The 18,305-nt window shown below is 35.7% G+C and overlaps 4 protein-coding genes across 5 annotated transcripts; 2 read left to right on the forward strand and 2 right to left on the reverse strand.

Annotated features, from left to right (window-relative positions):
* The first annotated feature begins 395 nt into the window (after positions 1-395).
* Positions 396-3,483, forward strand: LOC132606822 (tubulin beta-2 chain-like). Its single transcript, XM_060320463.1, has 3 exons — positions 396-858; positions 1,826-2,095; positions 2,592-3,483. The coding sequence occupies exons 1-3, from the start codon at positions 465-467 to the stop codon at positions 3,269-3,271; spliced, it is 1,344 nt and encodes a 447-aa protein (XP_060176446.1). The 5' UTR covers positions 396-464; the 3' UTR covers positions 3,272-3,483.
* Positions 3,484-5,699: 2,216 nt separating this feature from the next.
* On the forward strand, positions 5,700-9,538 carry LOC132606823 (uncharacterized). 2 transcript variants are annotated; one of them, XM_060320464.1, is made up of 7 exons: positions 5,700-5,955; positions 6,675-6,921; positions 8,001-8,204; positions 8,280-8,874; positions 8,962-9,068; positions 9,160-9,219; positions 9,323-9,538. In XM_060320464.1, the coding sequence occupies exons 1-7, from the start codon at positions 5,767-5,769 to the stop codon at positions 9,349-9,351; spliced, it is 1,431 nt and encodes a 476-aa protein (XP_060176447.1). In that variant the 5' UTR covers positions 5,700-5,766; the 3' UTR covers positions 9,352-9,538. The 2 variants fall into 2 exon arrangements, with proteins under 2 accessions (XP_060176447.1, XP_060176448.1); XM_060320465.1 differs by having other exon boundaries at positions 8,289-8,874.
* LOC132606824 (fructose-1,6-bisphosphatase, chloroplastic-like) lies at positions 9,485-11,693 on the reverse strand. Its single transcript, XM_060320466.1, has 4 exons — positions 11,056-11,693; positions 10,743-10,970; positions 10,091-10,597; positions 9,485-9,684 (listed from the first exon to the last, which is right to left on the reverse strand). Exons 1-4 carry the CDS (start codon positions 11,491-11,493, stop codon positions 9,613-9,615), a joined length of 1,245 nt encoding a protein of 414 aa, XP_060176449.1. The 5' UTR covers positions 11,494-11,693; the 3' UTR covers positions 9,485-9,612.
* Positions 11,694-12,245: 552 nt separating this feature from the next.
* LOC132606825 (fructose-1,6-bisphosphatase 1, chloroplastic-like) lies at positions 12,246-15,198 on the reverse strand. The gene is made up of 4 exons (XM_060320468.1): positions 14,651-15,198; positions 13,547-13,771; positions 12,645-13,151; positions 12,246-12,560 (listed from the first exon to the last, which is right to left on the reverse strand). Exons 1-4 carry the CDS (start codon positions 15,083-15,085, stop codon positions 12,489-12,491), a joined length of 1,239 nt encoding a protein of 412 aa, XP_060176451.1. The 5' UTR covers positions 15,086-15,198; the 3' UTR covers positions 12,246-12,488.
* Between the last annotated feature and the right edge of the window lie 3,107 nt (positions 15,199-18,305).

The raw sequence follows: 18,305 nt of genomic DNA on the forward strand, positions 1-18,305 counted from the left end.
GGTTCCCGTTTTTGGGAGAAATTTCTCTTTCACTCACAAAAGTTTAATTTTTTTCAAATAAAATGCACATCCAAACACAACTTTAAGTTCCAAAAACTGGCTCAGACAGGACTGACTCAAATCAATTTTTGAGGGAAATTTCACTTTCACTCACAAAAATTTAACTTTTCCTTCAAGAAAAATGCATGTCCAGATATAATTTCAAACTTCAAAAATCACAATGTCAAATACTCAAATTTTCAAGTTTCAACTACAAAATTATGGCCAAACGAGACAAAAATTAAAAACAAGCCATTTAAAGGGTAAAAAAATTAGAATCATCCCATTTGAAGGACAAACCATGCAATTGTTTCAAATTCTTTAACCTCACTATAAAACAAACCCCCTTTCCCATCTCCCTACATATATCTCTTCTCTCCACATTTTTCTTCTTACATTTCTCTAACCGATCTCAGTTTCCAAAAATGCGTGAAATCCTTCATATCCAAGGCGGACAATGCGGCAACCAAATCGGTGCCAAGTTTTGGGAAGTTGTATGTGCAGAACACGGCATTGATTCAACAGGCCGTTACGACGGAGATTCCGATCTCCAGCTCGAAAGAATCAATGTCTATTACAATGAAGCAACATGTGGCAGATTTGTACCTAGAGCTGTTTTAATGGACCTTGAACCTGGGACTATGGATAGTATTAGATCTGGTCCTTATGGACAGATATTTAGGCCAGATAACTTTGTTTTTGGACAATCTGGTGCTGGGAATAATTGGGCTAAAGGACATTATACTGAAGGAGCTGAATTAATTGATGCTGTTCTTGATGTTGTCAGGAAAGAAGCTGAAAACTGTGATTGTCTTCAAGGTTTGTGGTTTGAAATCTTCTGTTAGGCATTTGGTCCAACACTGTGTGCATTTTTTTTGTGAGGGAAAACCGCGCTCTGTCCATTGAGAAAGTATATATACCCGGTTTATACTTAAATTATCCATTTTAGCCCTTTTTTTCTTTAATTACCTGGTTTAGCCCTGTTTTCCTTAATTACCTGGTTCAGCCCTGTTTTCTTTAATTATCCGTTTTAGTCCAGTTTTTCCTTAATTGCCCGGTTTAGCTCAGTTTTTCCGTAACTTTTTCCCGTTTTTTTCCTTAATTACCCGGTTTAGCCCAGTTTTCCGCAAATTTTACTCGGTTTAGCCCAATTTTCCCCTTAATTATCCGGTTTAGCCCTGTTTTCGTTAATTATTACCCGGTTTAGCACAGTTTTTCCTTCATTACCCGGTTTAGCCCGGTTTTTCCGTAACTTTTACCCGGTTTAGCCCAGTTTTCCCTTAATTATCCGGTTTAGCCCTGTTGTCGTTAATTATCCGGTTTAGCCGAGTTTTCCGTAATTTTTACCCGGTTTAGCCCAGTTTTTCCTTAATTACCTGGTTTACCCCAGTTTTCCTTAATTATTACCCGGTTTAGCCCAGTTTTTTTTAAACACCTCTTTTGTACACTTTTATACAAGGTGGACATATTGTTGACAGTAATTGTTTAATGTTTTATAATGTTGTATACCTTGTTTATAAGCACAATCGCGAAAAAAAAGTTGATTATTCGGATGTTAACTGAAAATATGACTATGTAGGTGTAATTTCTTGTGTTGGGTTGTATTGTGAAAATACCTTTGTGTATACCGTGTCTATAAGCACTGTTCCGAAAATAAAAAGTTGATTATACAAATTTAAACTGAATAATATGGCTATGTAGGTCTAATATATTATGTTGGGTTGTGTATTTTTTTGTAAAAATCCTTTGTTTTTATGGATCTGTTACCTTTGTTTGATTTTTTCAGGATTTCAAGTGTGCCATTCATTGGGTGGAGGAACAGGGTCTGGTATGGGAACGCTTTTGATCTCCAAGATCAGAGAAGAATATCCCGATAGAATGATGCTTACCTTCTCGGTGTTTCCGTCACCTAAGGTTTCGGACACTGTTGTTGAGCCTTATAATGCTACCTTATCTGTGCATCAATTGGTTGAAAACGCCGATGAATGCATGGTCCTTGACAATGAGGCTTTGTATGATATCTGTTTCAGAACCCTAAAGCTTACCACCCCAAGCTGTAAGACATTTCAGCATCTCCTTTGCATTTTTATGTACCTGATCTGTTTGATTGCCGTCACTTAGGGTGTGTTTGGTATGACCAAAAATGTTTTCTTCCTATTCATTTTCTTGTTTTTGGTACGCAAGTTGGAAAATGTCATTTTTAAGAGCTTTTGCATATATTCAAAAGCAGAACACTATGTGGTTTTAGAATTTCCCTCAAATTTTAAGGAAAACAATTTCTCTTATTTTGAGGAAAATATTTTCCTTAGGAAAACTTTTTTCAAGATATTTAGTACAACTAAACAAGGGAAAATAGGAAAACATTTCCTTTCATACCAAACACACCCTTATTGTGGACCACGTTCCATCTTTATGCTGGCTATTTCTTGTCAATTTTTTTTTTTTGTATGCAACACTTGAAGATATATGTTTGATTGTTGTTGTTTATTGTTGATCATGTTCCACCATAATAATGTTCACTGTTTCTTAACTCTTTCTTTTGAATGAAACAGTTGGAGATCTAAATCATCTTATATCAGCTACAATGTCTGGTGTCACCTGTTGTCTGCGTTTCCCTGGGCAGTTGAACTCTGATCTTAGAAAATTAGCCGTGAATCTAATTCCATTCCCAAGGCTTCACTTCTTTATGGTTGGTTTTGCACCATTGACTTCACGTGGTTCTCAGCAATACCGAGCTTTGACAGTGCCAGAACTTACCCAACAAATGTGGGATGCCAAGAACATGATGTGTGCAGCTGACCCACGTCATGGAAGATACTTGACCGCTTCTGCTATGTTCAGGGGTAAAATGAGCACGAAAGAGGTGGATGAGCAGATGCTCAACGTGCAAAACAAGAACTCTTCCTACTTTGTTGAGTGGATTCCAAACAATGTAAAGTCAACTGTTTGTGATATCCCACCAACCGGGCTTAAGATGGCATCTACCTTCATTGGGAACTCAACATCTATCCAAGAGATGTTTAGGCGTGTGAGCGAGCAGTTCACTGCTATGTTCAGGAGAAAGGCTTTCTTGCATTGGTACACTGGGGAAGGAATGGACGAAATGGAGTTCACCGAGGCAGAAAGTAACATGAATGATCTGGTTTCTGAGTATCAGCAGTACCAGGATGCCACCGCTGACGAGGAGGGTGAGTATTATGAGGAAGATGAAGAGGATATCAATGAGGCTTAATTTGGACGATGCCAAACAACAATTTCCAGTTGATGGTCTTCTGGCAATGGCAATGTAATATGTCTTGATAGCTTCAGTGCTATCATGTAATTTTCCTGTTTGTGTCAAAGACAATCTGTAGTATTGTAACAGTAGTAATTGTTTCTGGTGGTTGTGGTGTTCAATCGTACTTACCTTGGTTTTATGAATATGAAGTTTCTAGTGCTCTATTACATAGCTGTGTATGCGTTCTGCTGTCTTGTTCTATTTCAATTTTTTTGTTTATATATGTGCTTTTCGTAGTTGGTACCTTGAAGTTGCTTGTTTATAGACCTCTAGCCACATTAGTAGTAGAAAGTTCATGTCAAAATTGGCTGCGGCTCACTGGTTGAATGAGCCAAGGCACTGTTGAATGTGGAGAATGAAATTGCACTTGCGTCATTGGCTACTGAAGCAGGTTTTTGGAAATTAATTACACAAATTATGAAAAAGGTGTTTACTAAACTTAGCATTCTGTAAGTTACATTGTTCGTGGCGAACTGCTGCATTCAAGGATAATGTTGATGTATATTCGCCCCAACTTCCCTTTGCTTTTGCTGGCTGATAAAAATGATGATTATGGTTATTCTCGTTTCTCCCACGAAGAAAATTTCATGCATATTCCTCCCACAAACTCGAGGGTTAAAAGTGTTTTCCATTAGAGGGATGACTTTGCACCGTGGCATATACAATCAAATTATATGGATAAGGTTGTTTTATCTGTCAGTCTTGCTACATCAGATTATGTATTATAGTAGTTTCCTACTTTATTGTTTGGTTATTTGGCAATTTAAAGATCTCAGCTGGACTAAAACTGATATTAGAAAGGAGGTGGGGGTTTTGGGGTTGGGTGGGGGGGGGGGGGGAGGGGTTATGAGGGGCAATTTGTTCTGTGACATGGTGTGGTGGTCCTCAACCAAATGTAAAGCCACACTTGCTTGTGAGCTGAAAGATAAATTTCGTTAGTACTTAGTTCAGTTTTACCTGGTCGAGGTATCTGGTGAACTATTATTTGTTCGTTGATTATCCCATGAAAATGGGCGTTAGATATTTAAATTTGAAGTGTGTGAATTAGATGTAATTAAGGTGAATTGAAGGATATTATCATCTTGGGAGATTCAACAATTTGTTTTTGAGCCTTGGTGGAGCAAGTTCCATTGACACCTCTAAGTTTATAGGAGGTAAACCTAATCACACTATATCTTACCAATGATTGGTGCGAGGAGATTAAGTATGAGAAAGATAGTGATGGAAGAGATATGAGGGCTTACAATCTTAAAGATGGAAAATTGATTATTTTTGTCGTGAATTATCATTAAGTCCTCTTTCCCTGCCGACTTGGTTCACACCATCAATTTGATATTGTGATTGCACCTACTTCCATGTCGTGATTCGTCGCCTCAGATCATGAAAAATTATTGTCTCTTGATTCTTTGGTTAATTATTTGTTTTTCGAAATGGTAAGTTTAAAATTAAGTTAGATCACTTATTTTTCCCTCATTGTAATCTTGGCTGGTGGATGATGTATGTTGTATGAATATTATCATATTTAGTTAATGCTAATTTCGTTTTCTCTAAAAAAAAAAAAAAATCCAAAGAGATTAATATGAAAATTTTGCCTATATTTATGGGTCCTCAATCGAGTTTTTGTATCACATACAATAAGATAAAGTTCACAAAAAATAGTTTTTAATTCAAGTAACTACTAAAAACTAATCATAGTAAATTAGTACTCCCTCCGTCTCAATTTGTTTGAAGATTGACTAGTTTGAGGAGTCAAATAACTTTTCCTTTGACTTAATTTTAAATATAGATTATTTGAATATTTTATAATAAAATTTACATATTTGAAAACTATATAAAAAGTACTATAAGTGCATAATTAATAATTCACAATATATGAAAAGGAGTTGAAGAAAATCGCAATCAAAGAAAGATTTGTTTGACTCTCAAACTGGTCAACTTTCAAACAAATTGGAACGGAGGGATAATAGAGTTTTAAATTATACATGTGAACCTATCGGTGAAAAAGAAAAAGAATTCATTACCCCTAGGTCCTAACAATAAATACTCCCCGTGTCCCAATGAGATTTAAACTGTATGAACTTTGACCAACATTTTAAGATATATTTTTTCACCAAATTGATATGAGAAAAGTTACAAATTAGATTACTTTTCATATAGTTTTAAAATATATAAATTTTAATTTTAAAATATTAAGTTAATATAATCTAATTTAGCTTCAAAATTTAATCAAATTGACTATCGAAAAACAAAAAATGGTGCTTAAATTGGAAACGGAGGGAATAATTACTCATTTGTTGTTTTGCCGCCCTTTTTGTTACTTTACAACTTGTATTCACCAATTTATTTTTCAAATAGTCCCGCCGTTGTTATAATGCCACCTTCACGTTCCCTCCTTATTGACCACTCCAATAAATCACTACACTCTCCCTCCAAAACACACATTTTCTTAGATGCAGAAAGTGAAAATGGGAAAACAAACAAAACCAAGAAGAACAGAAAACATAGGCAAAGGAAAAGTAACTCCTGTCCAAATTGCTTTCATAGTTGATCGTTACCTTTCCGACAACCATTTCGATGAAACCCGCAACACCTTCCGGTCTGAAGCTTCTCATCTCCTTTCTAAATCGCCCATCCATGAGGTACCCATTTTCACATACACTCGTAGATCCAAAAATAGAGACTGATTCGGTATTTAAGTTTTATGGGTTCATTCTTTAAATTTTTTTAGCATTAAATCCATTATATATATATATATATATATATATATATATATATATATATATATATATATATATATATATATATATATATATATATATATATATATATATATATAATTAATGGAAATTATGGGTTTTTGTGACTTTAATGGATTTTTACACATAAATTTATCTGTTACGTCGAAAATTCTAGGGTGAATAAACCCGCACTGAAAGATGTATTTCAGAACCCATTCTTTCAATTTAGAACCCATGGTGTTTAAATTGTGGGTCTGTTACTGGCTATGTATTACTGTTGCGAGTTCAAATAAGTAATGTTTTAGTCTTTAAAAATTGATCTAAAATAATTAATGTTTTAGGTATTAAATTCTCTTTTTCAAATTTGTCCTTGACACATTCCTAATTTAATGATATTTATGTTAACCTAAAAAAAAAGGAGCATAATTAAGGTTATTTAGTAAAAAAATTCTTAAATTTTATGAGTAGGTGAACTCCTTAATCCATGTGCCAAGCTTAGATCGTCAATTATTTTGGACTGGAGTGATAAGTGACTTATAATGAGAGGTCTACCTTTTCGGTTGATTTGTTTTTCTTATAGTTATTTTTTTTGGTTTTTATGTTTTGTGATATTTTAACAGGCGCCAAGGAGTTTGTTGAGTTTAGGAGCAATGTTGGATGAGTACATATGTTTGAAAGAGCAGAAAGTGTTACTAGAGCAAGAAAAAGTGCAGGTTCAGAATTTGCTAAAGGGAATGCAACAAGTTATGAACGGTTACAATGCAAGTGCAAATGTGATGCCACCTCCCCCAATTGTTGCTTCTTCAATGCCCAAATTAGGCGCTCATGTGGTCCAACAAACTAATGGGTCTCCCCCAATTTCAGCAGGTTTCTATTCTGTCAACTATTCTCACTATAGTGTTACATATACTTGCTGATGTGTGTCTTATACTTTTTCAATAGGCTTGTTATCTAGGAACTTGTTCAGAAATACTGTAATGAAAGTAGAGTTTGTCGCTATGTGATATTTGGACATAGAATTGAGTCCTTTTGAATGGCCAAAGCGAGGTGCTCTTATTTTAAAAGGGTAGGGATTAGGGATGATTGCTTCCATTACTGACTAGAAAGACACAAAATTCTCCTTTAGGCAATTCAACTACGGTATGGGTAGAATGAGCTGGTAGGGAAAAACCTTTTGTACAAGGTTCAAAATGGTGAATTGAGGTAAAGTCGACTGATGATCTTGTAGTCATTTGGCCGTCTAATGGTGAATGATCAACTCTGCAATCACTTGTTGGAATCAAATAGGTCTTCAAAATGGTTCATATGGAAAAATTGAAACCCTTCTTATTGGGCAATTATGGTACTTCCCAAAAATTGAATTTCTTGATCAATGGAGGAATGATATCACCAATTTTGTTATATGGGATGTTTGAGAGTGCTAAATGTCCATACTTGTTGCCTTCTGTTCAGTGGAAAAAAAGGAAATTGCCAAATTTATTCAAGGGGTTTTCTCAATAGTTGTGAGCCAGTAGCTCCAATATTTTGCCTACAGTGACTGCATCCACCAAAATAACTTTTTTTCTTCAGATTGTTGAGTTCTAATTTGTTAAGCAATTCTAGGTCCCGCACAGAATGTACTGGTATTTTTCTTCACAATTTGGCATTTGTTTAATGTTATTTTTCAACATAAATACACTTGGGAAACACTTTGGGTGTTCTCATTTTTGACATCACTGGAGCTACATGATATGGAGACAGCCTTATATTTGTAAATCCTTAAGACCTGAAGATAATCTCTGTATTAACTTCAAACAAGATGTTTAAGGCGCACATATAAGATCTACTATTCCATGTTATGAATGCCTATTATTCATTATATGCAAGAATCAGGAAACAGTCTGTTCTTAGTCCCATTATTTTGGACATATCCTCTGGTAGTGATTAATCATTGTCAAATTTATCAGGTTATTGTTCTGCATACACTAGTCCAGCCCTAATATCAGTATCAATACCTTCCAACACTGCTGCTGATAACATGAATTTTTCTACTCCAAATTCCATTCCAACAACTTCAAAAAGAAAAGGGTCCAAGGAGGTTTCAGATGCTGCCATAGTAGCTGCCAAGAAATCTCGTACACGGTCACCCACCAATCAGTTGCCACTTAAAGGTAAATCTTACTGAAGTTAGACTTAATATGAATCTCATGTCTTAATAAATACTATGGTGATCACTGAGTAGTCAGTCCTTGCAGGTGCTAGTTCAATGCCACAAGCAACTACAGATGATGAGCATAACAACATTTTGACCCCTATAATTAATTATTCCGACCCTAAGACACCTCCAATAGAGTCTTCATCCCAAACTGACAAATCTATCTCTCCGGTTCAAATTTGTTCAGAAGCAACTTCGATCAAAGAAGATACTCCCTCTCATCTACTGTCGAGTAACCACACTATAATCTCTTCAGAGACAATTCGATTGACCCCCACCAAACAAATAGGATACTATTCCATAGAGAGAAATCATTGTGTTTCAACTTCCTCACCAGTTAAAGCAAACCTGAATAGGTCTGTGAAGAGAGATCAAGTAAAAGGTAGGTTAGATTTTGATGCCTCGGACATTCCAAGTAGTTCAGAAGTACCACAAGTTCCTGACAGGATTTCTACATCTGATTTTGTTAAGGAAGGAGATATTTTTGACTTGGATTTACCTAACTTAGATCTTCTCGGTGCGAATTTTAGTTTTTCTGAGCTGCTGCGTGATTTTGACATTGATGGACAAGGGATTGATTATTCTTGCCAGGACAAACTGGACTTTTCTCCAGATTCCTTTTCAGGGTAAACATTCTTGCTTTTCTGTCCATGAAAAAAAGGTTTTCTTTTTGCTTCCTTAATGTAAGTTTTCATCTAATGTTTAATGAGCAGGTCACCATATGAGTCTGGAAATGTCAACATTGATGCAAACCAAATAACATCACAGATTTCATCTACAGTTACTGAAGTCTTTTCAGAGAAAGATACAAGTTTACTAGGTAAAAGGGAATTCTTGACTGTGCAATTTGATGTAAACTTCTTCCATTTGGAAGTGCTGAAATGGTTTTCAATTTGTCATTGATTTTTCAGGTCCAGATACTGTGAAAACTGTGAAATCTGTTACGAAACGTATCCAACTTTTAAGTCCTGGTATGTGGTTGTTGCTTCACTTTCAGATTTACTTTTTATTTTGTACAGAGAGCTGCTAGAGGCCACAAGACTAACTGATTATGTATCATTTACATCTTTGCAGTTAAGCGTAATAGAAGCTCGAGACATTAGAACTTGTGTGCAAGAAATGACTAAATTTTCCGACAGATGGATATGGAGGCTGGCATGCTAAATTCATCACAACTGACCTTATTTATGAAACCCAATCGAATTACCTTTTTATGTTTTAGATTTTGACTATTCATTCATCTGTAAAATATGGGATGGATTTGATTTAACATAGAAACCTCTAGGTACATTGTCAGTTTTGATACACTAAAATATCTTGTAAATAACTTGCATCACATCAGATGACACATAAAATGAGAGCTCTCAGGCAAGGTACTTTTCCAGCTTCTCAATTTCTTCTGGGCTTCCAATAAAAATACCTGTTCGCTGATGTATCTGCAACGAAGAAAAGTAATTAACGTCCTATGGGCTCACCAACAAGACACTAACATGATGTTTGAGCCGTCATCCACATTACGCCGCCTGTTGTTAGGGATATTCAATTTTTGGCCCGTCAGCCAAAATTAATTACGTGAGCTACCCAAAATTTACAAAACCTATCTACTGACATGTATAATTTATGCATATTATATGTATACTATATGTGTGTTTATAGTTAATAAACAAGACCTATACATATGCCTGCTATTTTGTTAATTAGATCACCGAAAGGAATTGGACTCTTATCATTATATTATACCACCTAAAATCAGGTGTGTAACTGTGTATTCAATCTTCAACTATAATTGTCGTTATAAAATCTTGATTTATGCTTTCCTTGAGTGGAGGTTTTTGAATTTACCTGCTCAGGCATGATTTCTAGTATCCTTTGGGTGCCATCTGTTGCTTTGCCACCAGCTTGTTCTATGATATAGCTCATCGGGGCACACTCATACAAGAGCCTCAAGTTCCCATTTTTGCTGTTCTTGTTCTTAGGGTTGCCATAAATACCACCATACAACAGCATTCTGTGGATTTCGCCAACAAGACAACCTATGTAACGCCCTGAATATGGCTTGCCATTAGGACCTGGTTGCCTTAAGTGGTCAATATAATTCTGCAATTTCTCATCCCATAGATCATAATTTCCCTCATTAAAGGAATAGATTCTTCCAGCCTTTGGTATTTTGATATCTTCATGTGTCAAAACAAATTCTCCGTATGCTGGATCTAGAGTAAATGCATAAACTCCGTCTCCTACCGAGATTGTATAGACTACTGAACTTGAATAAAGACAATACCCTGCTGCTACTAAATTGCTCCCTGGCTGGCAAACACTAACTATACACTTCTCCCTGGCTTGGTCAATCTGAAAATCCAAGAATTATTGCTTTAAAATTTCATTTTATAGAATATCGGATAGTGATGATTCATATAACAGATCCCATCTTGCTTGGGTTGAGGCATGGTAGTTGTTATACTTTAATTTCATGTTAGAATAGCGAGAAAATTACTGTAGTGGAATCATCATCATAGTCTACGAGGCATTGCTGATCTGGACCATAAATTCCAAAAATTGATCCTGTGGTTAAGGCAATATCAATGTTAGCAGATCCATCAATGGGGTCAAACACTACAATATAATTTCCAGAATAAGTTTCTTCAACTGCCACTGGTACATCTTCTTCCTCTGATGCTATAATCCCTGTCCTCCCACTTGATCTTAGACAATTGCAGAACAACTACAACACTCAAGATAACATTTTTACTGATCAGTGCACTAAATTTCACAATAATTTAATTGTGGGAGGTAAAAAAGTAACAAACCTCATTGGATATAACATCAAGTTTCTTTTGATCTTCACCTTGGATATTAACAGTGCCTTGAGCTCCAGTAAGGTTAACAATGCTGGACCTTTGTAAAAGCGATGCGATTTGTTTGCAGGCTAATGATATGCTTGAAAGAACTATGGCTAATTCTGCATCTATATTGCCTGCTTGTTCTTGCTGCAATAGCCATGTTGTCAAGTTAACCATTTCATATCGGTTTTTCGGTTTCTTGATCTGTGCTGGGGCTGTTTTTGCTCCTTCCAAGCTTGCTGCTTTGCAGCGAATTCTTGAATTAGAACTGAAATTGCCATTGAGGAGCTGTTGTGATCTCTTGATATTGATGGGAAGGAGATGGAAATTAGGAAAGTGATGAGCAATGGAAGAAGAGCTTGAGAATTTGGTGTTCCAAGTAATTCTTGGAATTGCTTGAGCCATTTCTTTCTTCTCTATCAGGATTGACAACTGGGGTAGCCTGCTTATCTTTTCATTTTTGACAATTGTGAGAACATGATTTGTCAAGATAATATCTAAAGTATCAAAAAAAGTAATGAGCAACTTGCTTGAAGATCAAAAGATATGCGGCTGAAATTCAAGGGATGAAAATGGTGTCCCTACAAACCCAACAGAAAGATGATTTCACTTCTAAATGCTTTATTGTAAAGAGAGGATGAAATATTTGGACTTAATAGAGAAAGTGGGGGAAAATTAAAAGCCCTTTAGAGGAGAGGATAATCGTCAGCACCATGATAGATTTTTCATGTTTCTGCTTAAAATTTACTTAACTGCAACGCTTTACTAATAAGGTACTGTGAATTCATGTCCTCAACATTGGATATATAAGGCATCAATGTTGCTTAATAAAAGTTTTGAGCTGAGTTAATTCATTGCTTAAAATATGCTGAAGGCTCATAATCTTTAACATGTTATTTAAAGCCAATATTTTGGTAAAACTCGTAAAAAACACTTCTTAGCCTATTGAACATATTATCACTATTCTTAGCCTACTTCTTAAAAGTTTTAAGTTAAACCATTTCGGGCTTCTCAAAAAACTAAGGTGGTACAAAATAGGGACAAAAAATACTTGTATGCTGTCTCGACGTATTCAATTGTTTTGGGCTTCTCTCTCAACTGAACTCGTCACCAACTCTATTCCCGCAAGACCGAGGCACACTAAGGCTTCTCGATGCTTATAAAATGATGAAAAAGTATGGCATATAAGCACCATTTCCAATTGTATATTGAATTGAATCACTGCAAAGCTTTCCAATAACCTATAATAATTAAGCCTTGTGCCTAGATGTGTGAAATGAATTTCTTTCAAGTAATATACAAATTTACAGCTCTTCATGTATTTTGTTTGTTTACAAGATTAAAATAGTTTAAAAAGTCACCAAAACAAACTTGAATAGTCCCTTGATTTCGTATCTGTATTAACTTAAGTACTTCTCCAATTTTTCAACTTCTTCTGTGCTTCCAATGTACAATGGAACGCGTTGGTGTATCTGCAAAGATAGAAACAAAAGAAACCAAATTAACTAACATATTTTGCTTGTTGGCAGCAGATGAAAGGGTCAGTTTGTTCTCACCTCAACCGGTTGAATATCAAGAATCCTTTGTTGGCCATCAGATCCTTTGCCACCGGCTTGTTCCACAATAAAGCTCATCGGGGCACACTCATACAAAAGCCTCAACTTCCCGTTCCTGCTCTTCTTGTCTCGCGGGTAGCCATAAATACCTCCATATAAAAGAGTCCTATGAAAATCACCAACCAAACTGCCAATATACCTGGCAGAGTAAGGCTTACAATTAGGACCGGGGTCCTTCAAATGATCGATGTACTTCTTCAACCTGTCATCCCATAACTGATAATTTCCTTCATTAAATGCGTAGATCTTTCCAGCCTTTGGAATTTGTATGTTTTCTTGAGTCAGAATGAATTCTCCAAACATTGGATCCAAGGTGAAGGAAAAGACTCCGTTCCCCAACGTGAGCACGAAGATCACTGAGCTTGAGTACATGCAGTACCCTGCCGCTAAAAGGTTGTTCCCTGGTTGGCACACATTCACTATGCACCTCTGCTCCACGGTGTCAAGCTGCAATTTGGGCATGTGTATTCAATGATTAACTATTCGAACCAAAAATTGAGATAATTATAGTTCAATGCCTTTTGGTTATCTAACTTACAAAATAGCTAGCAAATGTATAGGTTTTGTGTATTAAGTATAAATATACATATAATATACATAATTAGTGTATATGTTTTGTATTTTTTAGCAAGTGACCGTAATTAATTTCGGCTGGCGGGCCAAATATGAAAAAATCCCTAAAAATTCAGGCACCAGAGAATTAATCATTCTAACACAATTCATAACTAGATAGACAAAAATGATCATAGGAAGTATCTAGCAGATATAACAAGCATGACAATAAGAATCCTACTTCTACTGATTCTAGATAAGAAAGGATATATAGGTATTCCGGTTAGTACCGTGGTGGTATCTTCAAGATCAACAAGGCAATCGTCATTTGGACTGTATATACCAAAGATAGAACCTGTAGATACAGCAGCATCAATATTTGATGAACCATCAAGAGGGTCAAACACCACGATATAGTTCCCGTAGTAACTCTCTTCTACTGCCACTGGCACGTCCTCTTCCTCTGATGCTATAATACCTGTCCGGCCACTTGCCCTTAGACAATTTGAGAATACCTGTTCAAGCCATAAGCATCAATCTTCATTAATCTAGCTGCATATGCCATACTACTAAATACTAATACTCTCAAAGTTTATATAGCAACTTCCTATGTTAACGTCTTACTGCAAAAACCTCGAACCCCTGTAGCAACAAAGCAATAAACAAAAGCATACATGTGTTCCTTGACAACTAATCCACTAATCTTTCTAAAATATTATGCTATAACGGGAAAGCTTCAGATAAAATGCGGCCTTCATACCAAGAGGGGCAAGTTCTTTCGGAAAATATACCACTATTGAAATGTTATTGAGCAGAAACTATAAGCTCGTTCCAAGGTAGTAGAAGAGGGATTCAATGTGTAACTGGCTCTGCTAGAATACATAAATAGATTGTTGCTTGTTTAGGGATCTTAATAGCAAATTCCCTCCTACACATAATTATTACTCCCTTTTAAAGTATATACATTATTCTATCTTTGACACATTAATATCATTGTTAGATAGTTAGGATTACTATTTCTGTCTGAAAGAGATAATTCAATGTCATTCTTCTGAGGGTCACAAAAATTTGAAACACAAAGGTTGGTTTTATCTAATAATTTTGAATTCCACAAAAACATGAAATTTTATCTAACTTTCGACCTTACTCCAGAAGTTAATCAAAATCACACTTGTAAAGCAACATAAGATGATCTTATTAATTTGGAGGCACCACCAAGCTCTGATGGATCAGCCTTTACTCTTAACTAGAGTCTCAGATTCGAGCCTTGAAAATGAAGAACCCAGGGAGGACTTTACCCTTTAGTGCGCAATTCAGTAAGAATGCAGATTAGTCAAGCTAGTAAATTTCAGATACTAAATGGTTAAACTGAAGGGGGAAAAAAGAACTAAAACCCCGTTAGAGACAACATCAAGCTTCTTCTGGTCCTCTCCTTGAACATTAACAGCACCATGAACTCCAGTAAGTTTGGAAATGCCAGCTCTCTGAACCAGAGAAGTAATCTGCTTACAAGCCATAGAAATACTCGAAAGAACAATGGTAAGTTCAGCATCAATAACCCGATCTTGTTCTTGCTTCAACAGCCAGTTAGTTAATGTCTCAAGCTTATACACACTATGTTTCTTGGTTTTTGTAGCCTCTGCTGCACTACTCTTCTCCAAGACCATGCACTTTATTCCACCATGTCTACAATTTCTCTTTATGTTGTTTTTTGTGCACAAAAATGAAGTAGTTTTGTGCTGGAACAGGGAAAGGCTAGAGATAATGGAATGAGAGTTTGAGAAGGTAAAGTTTGAAGTTGTTGGTACTGTGGCTGTTGATGCTGCCATTGGTAATTTTGCTTTACTAATGATTTTGCCTTAGTGAGTTGTGATCACAAGTTTTCAGACTTGCAATTTTTTTCTCATCTTTTGCTGCAACAACTACCTCCCAATTCAAAACTAATCCGATATTCATTGTTTTATTTTATTCGGAAACAACCTCTCTACCTTCACAAGGTAGAGGTAAGATTTGCATACGCATCACCATTCTCAGACTCCACTTGTGTAATTACACTTAGTATGTTATAGTTGTGTTATTTCACTACTCACTAAAAACGTACAATCTTTAATCAAACTAAAAGAGTCTTATTAAATGTTAATTAACTTACCTAAAGTGTGCTAATAACAAGTAATCTTAGTTTCAATCGCCTATCGTTTTAAAAATATTTTGTTATTGTAATCAATTATTTTATATGACAATATTTGACAAGACACGAAGTTCAGAAAAGAAAACAAACTTTTGGCACAAATTAAATGTACCCTTGTAGAATTGTGTTTGTAATCATACCACGAGATTTTTGTGACGATAAGAGCATGGTATTAATAATAATATGAAAAAAATTTAAAATTGAAGTATTTCTAACTAAAAAAAATGCCATTCTTCTCAAAACAAACTTAACAAGAAAAGCATATATAAATTGTAACATGTGTGGGAAACTTACTTTCAAATAACTTTAGTGGGACTAATTGTTATTTTCTTGGAGACCCCCGTGGGTGGTGAGGGTGGGGGGCGCTGATTGGCAATTGTGGGGATGAAAGCGTAGGGCTGGTAGTTAAGACTTAAGAGGGTCCCACTTATCCATCCATTTGGAACTTCTCCTTTCGTTCGCGGTTAAGCTTTCCCAATTTCCTACGATGAGTCACATACATGTATAGTTTTATCGACTTCTCTAGAGTCATTTATAGTACTTCTGGATGAGATGGTAATTTTGGACAGAACTTTAGTTTGTTAGAGAATATTCCAATTGTTCCGTATATGGATTGTGGAAGTGCTTATAACAAGGTTCATAATGTTGTGAATAACTTCACCAATGCGTTAATGTTTTGAATATTTGAATGCTCAAATTCATGCTCTTGATAATCGACTTCTCTAGCATGCAAAAACTTCCTCGAAGATTAAAAAAGATGTTATATGTAAGTGATATTATGAGCTTCCTTTGAGACAAATGATTGAAAAAAGGTTATATTGCGTGAATGAAATGTTTGATTCCAAACTGTTGATTTTTTTTTTTTTAACCAGTGACGTATAAATATTACAAAGGAAACCTCAATGTACCACCTGTAAGACTATCACTTCAAGACAGAAATGACAACAACTCTTTGGCAACAAAAATAATATTGTTGGCAAAATTCAATATTTGACACCAACTTAATTTTATTGTTGACATATATGATGAAACTTTTAAAAATGATTTTTTTTTTGTTGCCAAACAATTTTTTGTTGTCATAGTATTGACTATTATTGCAAAAAGTGTTGGAAGAAACAAACAATAACTAAATTGCACGACGAGGTAACAGCGGAAAAAATACCTAAGTCAAAACTTCCCACACTATTTGAATCAAGAGAAGATAATAAACACTAGCACAAATGGAAATTCGGGCAGCAGTTATACCAACAATGAAATAGCAAAGCAAGCAAAAATAAATTGAATGGAAGAGACACCAAATTTACGTGATAAAGCCCCTTCAAGGTGAAGAGGAAACATCCACGGGACCTCCGGCCCACAAAAGCTCCAGTATAATCAATAAGAGTTACAACAATGTTCTCCAAATGGCTACAACAACAAAGCCAAACACGGAGCAACAATACATAAAAGATAGCACCAAAACTAGTGAAGAAATGAGAGAAATCACCCCCAAAAATGAGCTACTGTTCGTACTCGAAAGCTGGAGCTACAAACGACAAAATCCGATCTCCACTGTTGAAATCGAAGAACCAGATGTTGAGAACCCCCAGTTCAAATTTCAGCACGATCCAACGGTTAACAAATCAGAAAACACAATTTAAAGAGGACTGCTGTAGCAGAAAATTTCTGGACGAAAATCTATTTTCTTTCTCACGTTTCTCTCTCTATATGGCTGCTATGAATTCACTCTTGTGTTCTAAAAATAAGATCTAAATTGATCCTATATATAGAAGAATTTTTGGGCAAAAGTGGCCTGGTCCAAATTGGACTGTTTTATTAATCCAATTCCACATAGGAAGGGAAAAACTCAAAAACCTAACAATTCTCTCCCTTCCAACTATGTGGAGGAAACCGCCATCCTAGCGATCAAGCAACACTCTTCAAACTTCGCAACGGGAGAAAAGATTTCATCAAAATAAACTCCCTTTTTATGATTAAAGCCTTTGACAACCAATCTAGCCTTGTACTATAGAACTAGGTTACCAACTTCATGTTTCACCCTAAAAACCCACCTGTTTTTTTAAAGCTTTTCTATTTCTAGGAAGCTTAACCAAATCAAATGTATGATTATCATGCAAGGATTTAATCTCATCTTGCATAGCATTAAACCACTTTTTTTTCTTCACTATCCATGGCCTCATCAAAACTTTCAAGGTTTCCCCCATCAGTCAAGAGTACAAACTCATTGGGAGATTAACGAGATGAAGGTACTTTCTCTCTAATAGATCTTCTGAGAGAATTCTCTGGAGCATCAATAGCAGCTAGCTGCTGGCCAACCATATCATCTTCCACTGGAGCATCAACAACATCATGCTAGTAATTCTGAACATGACCACTATTTTCATTATCAACTTGATCTTTATTATTTTGAAGATTTTCTTCAGGTGCAATAGTCACAGGAACTGGATCAACATCGACTAAGCTCTCATTGCTATGAGAATCAACCTTCTCAGCTTTGTCAAAATCTTCAACTGTCTAGTCTTCAAAGAACACAACATCACGGATTCTAACAAGTTTCTTCTCAACCAGATTAGAGAAACGATAGCCAAATTCGTCTTGACCATAATCAATGAAGATACACTGCCTAGTTTTAACTTCCAGCTTTGACCTCTCATCTTTAGGAACATGCACAAAGGCCTTATACCCAAAGACTCTCAGATGAGCATCAGAGACATCCTTACCAAACCAAACTCTGTCAGGGACATCACCATCCAAAGCAATAGTAGGAGATAAATTGATAACATAAGCAGCAGTATTAAGTACTTCTGCACAAAATGAATCTGGCAGCTTAGCATCTGAAAGTAAACATCTAACCCTCTCAA

The sequence above is a fragment of the Lycium barbarum genome, chromosome 8, assembly GCF_019175385.1.
Source record: "Lycium barbarum isolate Lr01 chromosome 8, ASM1917538v2, whole genome shotgun sequence".
NCBI classification, from domain to species: domain Eukaryota; kingdom Viridiplantae; phylum Streptophyta; class Magnoliopsida; order Solanales; family Solanaceae; genus Lycium; species Lycium barbarum.

What these genes read in the sequence shown, in the direction of transcription:
- LOC132606824 (XM_060320466.1), bottom strand. Translation starts at nt 11,493, where the DNA reads ATGGCTCAAGCAATTCCAAGAATTACTTGGAACACCAAATTCTCAAGC. An exon ending in TTGATGTTATATCCAATGAG is followed by an intron (nt 10,971 to 11,055) that starts GTTTGTTACTTT and finishes TGAGTGTTGTAG; the next exon opens with TTGTTCTGCAATTGTCTAAG. An exon ending in ATGATGATGATTCCACTACA is followed by an intron (nt 10,598 to 10,742) that starts GTAATTTTCTCG and finishes TTGGATTTTCAG; the next exon opens with ATTGACCAAGCCAGGGAGAA.
- LOC132606822 (XM_060320463.1), top strand. Translation starts at nt 465, where the DNA reads ATGCGTGAAATCCTTCATATCCAAGGCGGACAATGCGGCAACCAAATC. An exon ending in AAACTGTGATTGTCTTCAAG is followed by an intron (nt 859 to 1,825) that starts GTTTGTGGTTTG and finishes TGATTTTTTCAG; the next exon opens with GATTTCAAGTGTGCCATTCA. An exon ending in AAAGCTTACCACCCCAAGCT is followed by an intron (nt 2,096 to 2,591) that starts GTAAGACATTTC and finishes TGAATGAAACAG; the next exon opens with TTGGAGATCTAAATCATCTT.
- LOC132606823 (XM_060320464.1), top strand. Translation starts at nt 5,767, where the DNA reads ATGCAGAAAGTGAAAATGGGAAAACAAACAAAACCAAGAAGAACAGAA. An exon ending in CTAAATCGCCCATCCATGAG is followed by an intron (nt 5,956 to 6,674) that starts GTACCCATTTTC and finishes ATATTTTAACAG; the next exon opens with GCGCCAAGGAGTTTGTTGAG. An exon ending in TATCCAACTTTTAAGTCCTG is followed by an intron (nt 9,220 to 9,322) that starts GTATGTGGTTGT and finishes ACATCTTTGCAG; the next exon opens with TTAAGCGTAATAGAAGCTCG.
- LOC132606825 (XM_060320468.1), bottom strand. Translation starts at nt 15,085, where the DNA reads ATGGCAGCATCAACAGCCACAGTACCAACAACTTCAAACTTTACCTTC. An exon ending in ATCTTGAAGATACCACCACG is followed by an intron (nt 13,152 to 13,546) that starts GTACTAACCGGA and finishes CCCAAATTGCAG; the next exon opens with CTTGACACCGTGGAGCAGAG. An exon ending in TTGATATTCAACCGGTTGAG is followed by an intron (nt 12,561 to 12,644) that starts GTGAGAACAAAC and finishes CTATCTTTGCAG; the next exon opens with ATACACCAACGCGTTCCATT.